This window comes from Opisthorchis viverrini, assembly GCF_000715545.1.
Source record: "Opisthorchis viverrini unplaced genomic scaffold opera_v5_743, whole genome shotgun sequence".
Lineage (NCBI taxonomy): Eukaryota > Metazoa > Platyhelminthes > Trematoda > Opisthorchiida > Opisthorchiidae > Opisthorchis > Opisthorchis viverrini.
The window spans coordinates 48,020-58,343 of NW_008752396.1; the positions used below are offsets into that span (position 1 = coordinate 48,020).

The 10,324-nt window shown below is 42.0% G+C and overlaps 1 protein-coding gene across 1 annotated transcript; it reads right to left on the reverse strand.

The window, feature by feature from the left end:
- Window positions 1-159: 159 nt before the first annotated feature.
- Window positions 160-9,302, reverse strand: T265_12032 (hypothetical protein; the record flags this gene model as incomplete). Its single annotated transcript, XM_009178935.1, has 4 exons — window positions 160-564; window positions 2,340-2,567; window positions 5,428-5,586; window positions 8,725-9,302. The coding sequence occupies 4 exons, from the start codon at window positions 8,788-8,790 to the stop codon at window positions 160-162; spliced, it is 858 nt and encodes a 285-aa protein (XP_009177199.1).
- Between the last annotated feature and the right edge of the window lie 1,022 nt (window positions 9,303-10,324).

Consider the following 10,324-nt stretch of genomic DNA (forward strand, 5'->3'; position numbering starts at 1 on the left):
TTTTTTTCTTAGAGTGATCCATTGCAGCGTAATTCATGACTTTATCCTGATGGGTTACAAACGGAGCAAACGGGTAATGAACTGGAGACTAGTTTGACCGGTCAAGATAGTTAGTAAACTGTTAGATGATTACAAACGTAGAATAAGGAAATGCGGCTTCTACTTACCCGAAAATAATGGAGAACCATCCAACGCCGTTGGACAAAGACATATTGCACGCGACATGTCTGCTGAAGTAATGCACTGCCCACCATTCATACATGTTACACCACGGTGTACGATATAGGATTTTGGGTTTGACCCATTAAGAACTTCTGCCCAGTCCTCACTTTCCGTTATGACAGGGCCCTCGTCCTTAGACAGATCGATGGCATTTTTATTCAAGGAAGGAATGGAGTAAAATGTTTGACACGGATCACGTCGGGCGAAACAATTGTCTTCGGGTAGTTCAAGAAGAGGTTCATAACCATATTGACAAGTACAGTTGTATGAATCAGTTCCGAGAACCCCATGACATTCATTGCCCAAATTTACACGACAGTTCTCATTACCTGTTGTTTGGGACTTGGGGAAAGTTTCAAAAAAGGCGAAAACGTGCCAATAGACAATAAGTAGTCACTATACTCTGCGCTGAGCTAGTTAGTGTAGAACGATGTCAGATCTACTCCTTTTTTTTAACATTTCTGCACTTTACCCTACATTAGAAACCTAAAGTTGAGCGCAAAGATAACTGTTTAGTAGATACTCACTTAAAAACTCGCCTACGAAAATTAGGACGTATACATTACCATCTTTCGGGGATGAAATGTTTCAGTGACAACGGCTAGTAGCGTACACAGGTGATCAACTCATTGGGGAATAGCAGGTCCTTGAGCCCTCTCGATTCGTCTGCGGATACTTGGTCGTGTAAAATACACGATATCGTCATAACATCACCTTAGAATCCTGGCTGCTGGCTGGCACAGGTAATAATTGATGTGGACAGTCCCATTTTTAGGAATAAAAACCATCGCTTTGCTGGAATTTAGTTTGAATAGCGTTTTCAATGAGTTTCCTGAGGGACGAATTTGCCGCCCGCTATCCATTCACTACTATCGCACCTTATATTACTCTGGCAAAACTAGCTGCCCAAATACTAAGTGAACCGAGTTGGTAACTTTTACCAATAAAATCTACCCCTCCCGTAAATTATTATACAATAAGCTATTTTGGTTGTCTTGAAGGGTCATTTCCATCATATGAACATCATCCCAAATTTCGGCCTCTAGCACTCCCAGCTGACATTCAGTTACCAGTTCTTCAGGTTCGTGTACTTTAAGTTAGAGACAAATTAAAGCGTGTTTACTTAGCTCAAAGCCCATATCGCAGGTAAGGCCTGCTGGATGAACCATGGATGAATTATGGCATGGCACTGCATTCCATCCCAACCTCAGAGCGCAGTTACTCCGGGCTGGCTCCCCGATCGCATACGTTAAAGTTTGTTCATGTAGTAAGCACACTGGTCATGATCGCAGCTTTGGGTGGGTTTTAATGGCAGTTCTTGCAGTGCGTGTCCACGTGGCACGCGCGCATTTATGTAGGCATGCCCCTTTTATGAGCCAGTAGTGAAAAAAACAAAAGGAAATCCGGTTCCCAGGGCAGGATTCGCCAAATCACAGTGCGTTCCCTGTCGGACGCATGTGTTTCCACCACCCTACGTCGGCAAGCGTTCTTGAAGGACAGCTGATCACATTTGCAACGTAAGCTGAAACCCCGAACTTCTGTACATCTGTATGTGCGCAGGAAGAGACGAAAGCCCATGTCGTTGTAGGGAAGGCGGGAAAGCCCAGTCGATCTTAGTGGGTATTCCGGTGGTGAATGGCTCAAGTGAATATTTCAATGAAGGGTGCAGCACATCTGAAGCTGTACAAAACCACACCTTCCCCAGCCTTTATTCAAAAGGTTGATTGCCTGTACAGTCAACCGTTGTCAAAATACGACTAGCTGATTTGTTTTTCCATACCGATCGTTTATTTGCGTGAAGGAAATGAAAATTCCGAACTCTCAAAATGTGGATAATATAACTTCAGTCATTTCCAAGTAAGGTTAATCTGCCGTGACTCTCCATGGATTTCAGTGGATTCTATGTATAGAGTGGGAATCGCACTGCTTAAAAGTTAAAAGTAATATCGTAACAATCAAACGCGACTGTGGGTGGCGGTAGCAAGACTGTTATATTCATGGTCTGAATAACAAACTACGGGATAGCAAGTTGTAAAACCTAGTTGACAATCATAAATCTGCAAATTGGGACTGTGCTCAAGGTTAAACAGGTTTACTTAAGTTTTCGCACATATTACCTTGTTTAGTCGCTCAAAGCAAGCATTCCTCTCAAGGGAACAATCCTCCCCCATATACTCCGACTTGCACAGACACTTGACTTTGGCGTCATCTGTAGCAACACAACGTAAGGTGTTGTTTGACACACAAGGCGGATATTTATCGTTTAAGCAAGGGTTCTTCGGTCGACAGGTCAGAAGATGTGGATCCCACTCGGCCATCGATTCACAGTCGCATTTAAAGTCGTTCTGTTGGAACAGAAGTGATCATTTGGATAGCATTTGAGGGAAAGGTAAAGTTTGAGAGAAAGCAGTCACAGTTTAATGAATTACATTATTGTACAGCATTGAAGCATAAAGATTTCTTCCCTAATGTCGTTGTCTAAGATGATGATGATGACCAGAAAAAACATGGGATGGGCGTTACGGCAACCTGCCTGATTAGCGCAGGCTTGTTAAAGTGGAGCAAGATCCATCCGCAGAATACTACTTCACAGCGACTACCGCCATGCAGTAACAGCATTTGACCGCTGGTTCAAACTTTCGCTTGAAGCTCCATATCATCAACCACGTCTGACTTACTGACTGATAGGATATTACGACGCTATCGTCAGTGTCCCTCCCTTAAAATGAAATATACAGTGTACACTTCCTACTGGGATAGGTTTCATATCAAGGAAGATGCCTTGGATAAATCACACTTCACTGCGTAGAGGTTTATAGTTCGACCGCGGGAAGCGGCTCTGTTTGTGTTGATCGTACAAGAACCAAACGGAAATTCACAATATTTAGAAACGCTGCACCTATGCACCGTTTTAACTAATGAAAACGTCTCTACTGCCTGTATTCCATCTTGTTAGCGTGGTCATTTCTAGATTATTGCAAAATGCAGCTAAACTGACTGGATTTGCCTCTGAGACTGGTGGCTATAGCAGTGTAAAAGGGGGGCAAAATGTTCCAATAAACTTGGTCATACACACCACAAAACTATCTTGCTGAAATGAATCTAGGCAATGGAGTGCAATAAGGGTTATTTGGTTTTCTTCCCATTACTTTGCCTCCTTCAGGCTGAAACTTACTATAACAGGATCCAACATTTTTGCCGCTAGTAGACCTTCCTTGACTGCAAAACTCATTCTAGTTTTGGCTTTCCAATGAGACTGCAACTCGATTAACTTCAACACCCGACCGAAGTTTTCTCCTGTCATTCACCATCGTGTGGTAGATGTTTCGCAGCGACTGAATTATTAACGACCTACCCGATTAACGTGTTTAGTGATAGGCCATGTTTCACACGAGGGTGTGGGATTATTCTCTGATAAATATCACTCAGGAGACTAATGAGAACAAAAGAGAGCTTAATCGAGAAATAAGCAAGATCCATCCGCAGAATACTACTTCACAGCGACTACCGCCATGCAGTAACAGCATTTGACCGCTGGTTCAAACTTTCGCTTGAAGCTCCATATCATCAACCACGTCTGACTTACTGACTGATAGGATATTACGACGCTATCGTCAGTGTCCCTCCCTTAAAATGAAATATACAGTGTACACTTCCTACTGGGATAGGTTTCATATCAAGGAAGATGCCTTGGATAAATCACACTTCACTGCGTAGAGGTTTATAGTTCGACCGCGGGAAGCGGCTCTGTTTGTGTTGATCGTACAAGAACCAAACGGAAATTCACAATATTTAGAAACGCTGCACCTATGCACCGTTTTAACTAATGAAAACGTCTCTACTGCCTGTATTCCATCTTGTTAGCGTGGTCATTTCTAGATTATTGCAAAATGCAGCTAAACTGACTGGATTTGCCTCTGAGACTGGTGGCTATAGCAGTGTAAAAGGGGGGCAAAATGTTCCAATAAACTTGGTCATACACACCACAAAACTATCTTGCTGAAATGAATCTAGGCAATGGAGTGCAATAAGGGTTATTTGGTTTTCTTCCCATTACTTTGCCTCCTTCAGGCTGAAACTTACTATAACAGGATCCAACATTTTTGCCGCTAGTAGACCTTCCTTGACTGCAAAACTCATTCTAGTTTTGGCTTTCCAATGAGACTGCAACTCGATTAACTTCAACACCCGACCGAAGTTTTCTCCTGTCATTCACCATCGTGTGGTAGATGTTTCGCAGCGACTGAATTATTAACGACCTACCCGATTAACGTGTTTAGTGATAGGCCATGTTTCACACGAGGGTGTGGGATTATTCTCTGATAAATATCACTCAGGAGACTAATGAAAACAAAAGAGAGCTTAATCGAGAAATAAACTCACTTGCAAATCAAGTTGGTTTTCACGAAAGACTCAACTGAATCTCTCGTTTATGATGTTCTACAACCGAATGTGCTGCATACAGGCCGCAGTATATTTCCATAAAGGAAACTACTCACAGGGTTGATGAAAACTCTTCGACAGCCCACGACCATTTTCTCTCTTTTTGGGGCCGGTGCTACCCCCAACACCGTTTGTGGTGCTTTCGATTTCTGCCATCTCTAAACAGCTCACTCACGTTATGGCTCAAACCAATCTTCTTCACTTAAAAAGTTCGCACAAAGAGAGGAGTGTTAAGTCAGGTAACGATGACGCTGATGTTGAATGCGTACTCTGCCTGTTTTGTACGGCAAACTGCTAATAACAGCAGCTTGTTTTCACATAATTGAGAAAGCGCAGGACGAACCTCAGTACAAGAATAAAGGAGCAGCTGACTTTGTAGGTGAGCCCCTAAGTTGCACGAACAACCTGAACAAAATGTGTGACTCCGAACTAGGCATCCGAATAGGTTAGGAAACGCAAACCTTATGTTTTGCGCATCAAAGTTGTCGAGCCTTCGGGAGTCGACGCTTGCAGGAAACCGAAATTACATATATACATATGTACATATATACATATACATATACGCTTATAATCGTCTACCGACAAGGTTAGAAAATACTCGCACTCTGAAATGAGTTACTTTCTACGTAACCAAAGCAGTTCTCAAGTATCAAAACAAACGCCATACAAGCAGCCATATATTTTTCAAACACACCCTCATCTATCGTAATCTGACAGATATCTGACAGACCAAAATCTAATAATTCTCTTTGTGTTGATTACCTCAAATGAACCAGTCACCTCACAGATTTTTGTGTTGTTCACCAAAGGGATTCTGCGACATGGATTCCCAAGACACGGGTCGGGGCAAGTGGCTTCCAATTTTGAACGTAGGTCCGTTTTCCTGCTTGCATCGGTCATTTCGTCATACTTTGCCCACCCCTTCCGTATGCATCAAGAATGAAAAGAGAAGGAAATTTCACATCGTTACACTGCTCACTCAAACACTGAATGACTGGGCATATTGATTAAGCTGGCGAAAGATGCTGTAGATTTCTACCAAGAAAGGTACTGCAATTCACGGCAAATCTTCCACTGAAAAAGACCTTACTAGATGGAACCACAGTCAGGAGGAATACACCCAATAACAACCAAGGTGAATGAGTGTATAGTTATGCACCCAGTGGTAGAAGCAAGATCGGTGCTGTTCGTCTTCCCAGTCAATCTTAGTTATATTATTCAGTCGCGAAAACGTCTCGTCAACTAGGGAAGACTTAAAACTAAGCAAGAGTTCTCTTGTGACGTGAGATTTCTGTCCTATAAACACTAAAGAAAACTTACATTTGTGTGCATTCATTGGTTTTCACATGCTGGCCATGCAAAGTAAACTGTTTTTGAGCTAAGAGAAAGAGTTTATTGTTTTCCGATTATTTGGAGTTTATCGACAGCAACTTGGTCACAGGGTTCAGCTTATCGATGTTGAACCCAAGCCTGTCAAATTAGACGTTTTCACTGGTATAATGATCTGTGACACTCAACCTATGTATTGACTGAAATGGCTGATATCCTGAATTGAGACTAAACCCGAATCAACATCAAAATATAGTAATAAAAGTTGTTAATGTAGTTCAATAAAATTATATGTACTTTGTTGTTGATCTGTTCGCCAAGCTTCGCAGTTGTATTGCAAACGTTTCACCATTGACGTCGTCTGTGCGGGGTTGACGACCGATGATGTCACCTATATTGATGACACAAAAAGTTTACCAACCAACTACCATGCTCGGCGAACAAACCAACAACTAAGCAGCACGCCCGAGTTACCTACATTCCGCAAGATTGCCATTGCGTGTACGTCATATGTACGACTAAACTAACGCCAATGAAACGGACAGCACCATGCCATGTGAACCGAAAATAGATTGAAAACAACTTTTATACTTTTCTACATTAACGAAATAAATACTACGGGAATATATCCGGGAGTGTTAGTGATTCGAAGGAATCGACCTGCTGCAGTTTCGGTTAAGCAATTCTGGATAAGGGAGTCTATGTGATCAAGTTCGAAAGGCCGTAAATCTCTGTACTTGTACGCTTCGAGGAATTGCGGGTTCGGTTGGGAAGCTGAGCCGTTTTCTAAACTATTACTTTTATAATTAGATAACAGGACCGTATGATTTCACTCCCGATAACTTGTGATCCACTGTGTAGAATTAGTAACGCGACTAGAATAGGATAGATGCACCATGAACTTTTGACAATGATAAAATGAGCAGACGACAGAAAGCCTAGGTAATTGCCACAGCGGATGGAAGGCTTTTCTAGTTAACATTAACTTGATGGACAGGTCATCGTAGTGGTTTATGAAAAGAATTGTTTTGCAAAGAATGCGGCGGAGATGTTAAGTTTAATTATACGAAATACCTAACGGCCTTTTCGAAGGAATAATATTTTGTGGGTATCGGAGTTCTTCCATTAATATCCCCTGCCAACTTCAATTCATCCGAGCCATCGAGGGAATCGCTTTCTGGTATTTAAGTATCCATGTTACCATAACGTATTTGGGAGACCCCTTTTGCTACTGATAACATTATCAAGTCGACTATTGTAAAGAACAACTAAAGACTGGGGGAATGCTGGTGCTCTATTCTCAAAACCCATTGGACGCTGGAATAACCGGACAAATTGGTTTGTTCACGTCATGGACGGGGGCTGAAAGTAAACCAGAATTTGCCAAAACATGCTTGAGAGATGAAAACGAAAAAAATGGAAAGTCAATCGTGACCGCAAGATCTACGCACATTTTTCGGATTGTCAATAAATGCCCTTGGTTTCTGACGAGGAAGAATACATTACACAGGAATACTGGTGAAAGGAAGAAGGCCTTCGCTGCGGAGTTATCTATTCGGAAATGCCAACTGACCGGTTAAAGACCATTGAACAAGGAAGCAAAACTCTAGTCTGCATCTTAGTTACAAAAACTGGACACAGATCTTCTCCCGAAAGAGTCTTCCTGGAGATTCATTGCCTCCAATCATTCGTCGGTCAAATGAAAGCAAATGTTACAAAGTGGCCCCTCGAATTCCGCAACAGAATTCCATTTTTCAATCGACGCAAAGCGAAATTCCACGAACAACACATTCTAATCGCGTGTCTCCCGATCAGTAGTATCACCGTTACACTGGTATTCTACGTGGTTTCACTAGCGTGGCCAGGTAGAATGATAGCATCAATAATGATTGTCTGCGGAAAATGAGATTTGTAGGTTAGCCTGCCGCCGTTGGACAGCTTGTTATACTGGTGCATATCAAAGTGTCTAGAGCCTGCGTCTCTTTTCTGCCGAAAAATCAACCACATTGTGATAGAAAACCTGGGGGCAAAAGAAACGTTAACAAACAGTGATACATTTGGTTCAAAAGAAGAACCATGCCACGCCAAGAATACGCGCTTAGTTGAGTCGTGTCGATTTAATAAAATGTCAAAAACAAGATGTGTTGCCAAATTAACTCAAGATAGCTCATTAGTTAAGCCATGAACTTAAGGACCGGAAAGTTCCCAGTAACCCCCTTCAATCAACTTTCTTGACTAGGCTTGGGCAACCGGGCAGTATCTCAACCTTCACGCTTCCTTTGGATGGCATGGCAGCTGGGCAAGGTGTATTACAGTAACCCCAACACTTCAACTTTCTTGACTAGGCTTGGGCAACCGGGCAGTATCTCAACCTTCACGCTTCCTTTGGATGGCATGGCAGCTGGGCACTAAAGGTGTATTACAGCTGAAAGGTTATTGTCAAAGTCTATGGCCATATTTGTATGGCGTGATCCTCTAGGTAACGGGAAAGTATGTGAGTGAGATGCTGTTAGCGCCTGTTAGCCGATATTGTGTTCCGTTCGTCAGAGGCCGCTCCTATTTGAATGAGGCCAAACAGTTTACTAGGTTACCTTATCCTGGTAACTAACAAAATTTCTGCGGTGTGATCAAATGCACGCTCGTCTTATATACCAATGTCTACACGTCATATATATATATATATATATATACCCACAGCCCACTTTTTGTGACAAATATGATAAAACATACCATTGTGCACCACTGATAGAGAAAAATTATCGGCATGCCTTGTAATGGATCTATCAATGTATTCATCAAATTCTTGGCATTGTCCGGAACCTTCTCACAGTCTGCTCTAGAGCCGTCGGGGGAACAGCATTTCCAAGGCTTTTTGTCGTTACCCTCGCAAAACTTTTCTTTGACGACACTGCGAAACTTCGTGTACGAATCCTCTGGCGCGGTCTTTAGATCGAAAACGCCCCCGAAAATGGGCTTGAAGTAGTCATCTTAAATGGATAGATGGACAAACGTATAGTCGTGTGTGATACTAGAAAACGATCACGAGTGAACAGTGTCCCAACAACCCTAATTCAAGATGAAAAGGAAGCGTAATATAAGTCACTGCTTGAAAATTTCATTGAGACTTCTTTTCTCCACCTTATTAGGACACGCGAGTCTGTTTAGTGATTCAGATACAGTTAGACGATATAACACTTAAAATGTAAGGTGTTGGAGTGAGCACCCTGCCTTGAAAAGTAAACCGGAGCAAAAACACTCTAGCAACAGTTAGGAATAAGCAAAAGCGTATCACCTGGAATGCTCCAGCGACATCTTCGCACCTAATTTTTGCATAGTATACTATATAAAGTGATTATTTTAGGCGATCGGAATTGTCCAGGCAATCATACACTTTTTGTTATTAAGTCATGTTGACCCTTCCTCGTCTGATGGATTTCGCGCTTGTTCTTTCTTGCGTTCGTGTTATGCAATCGTTTGCCTGTTTGTATCATCCATCGCCTAATCAATTTAATCCGAACATCACGACCAGAAACATTGAAAACAAACATGCTTCACTTTCAGCTGCATCATCTGTTCTGTGGCTATGACGCGAAACCCTGAACGACTAAAAGAACTATCGTCTTTAGTTCCTCAAGGCAGAGAACGGACGAATTTCTAAAACATACCTGGAAAACCATCACACGCGTTGTTTATTCACATGCACTCAGAGAAACAGTAAAAAAAACGGTTGCAGTGTGCGCGTTCAGTAGTACGTATTAAGTGATAAAAGCCGTTCTACATAAACATCCATTTATTCCATATTGTAGAGAGACAATTCAGTAGCTTCATGGAGTGAACTTTAACCAAGAAACTCAGATGTGCTGAAAAGCCCGGTCTCTGTAATTTGAAGGTTACTAATCTCATAATTAGGGACTTTGAAAAGGACGACCTTCTTCAACACTGAAAGTCATCGTCCATGAGGTAGTACAGGAGATTTCCCTGTATTTATGATATTTTTAGTAAAATTCAACCTATTTCTATCAATTCACTTGATTTCTGCAGGCCAACGAGCAGTTTGTTTACCGCCATCTATCATTTTGGGAGTTTTTGTGATATAAGGCATTGTACCGAACATTTGACTATGTACATCCAGTAGGTTGCGCAGTCATCACTAGTAGATATCACTGACGATAGAAACAGAGACGAAAAGAGAAACGTGTGACAATAGCAAGCTAAGCCACAGAGTTCAAAAATAGAAAAAAGTCATTTTAGCTTTTCAGGTGAAACTGTATGAAGCGGTCAAAACCAGACAACTCGGAGGTTGATCGGTGCATGAAAAACATTCGACCCG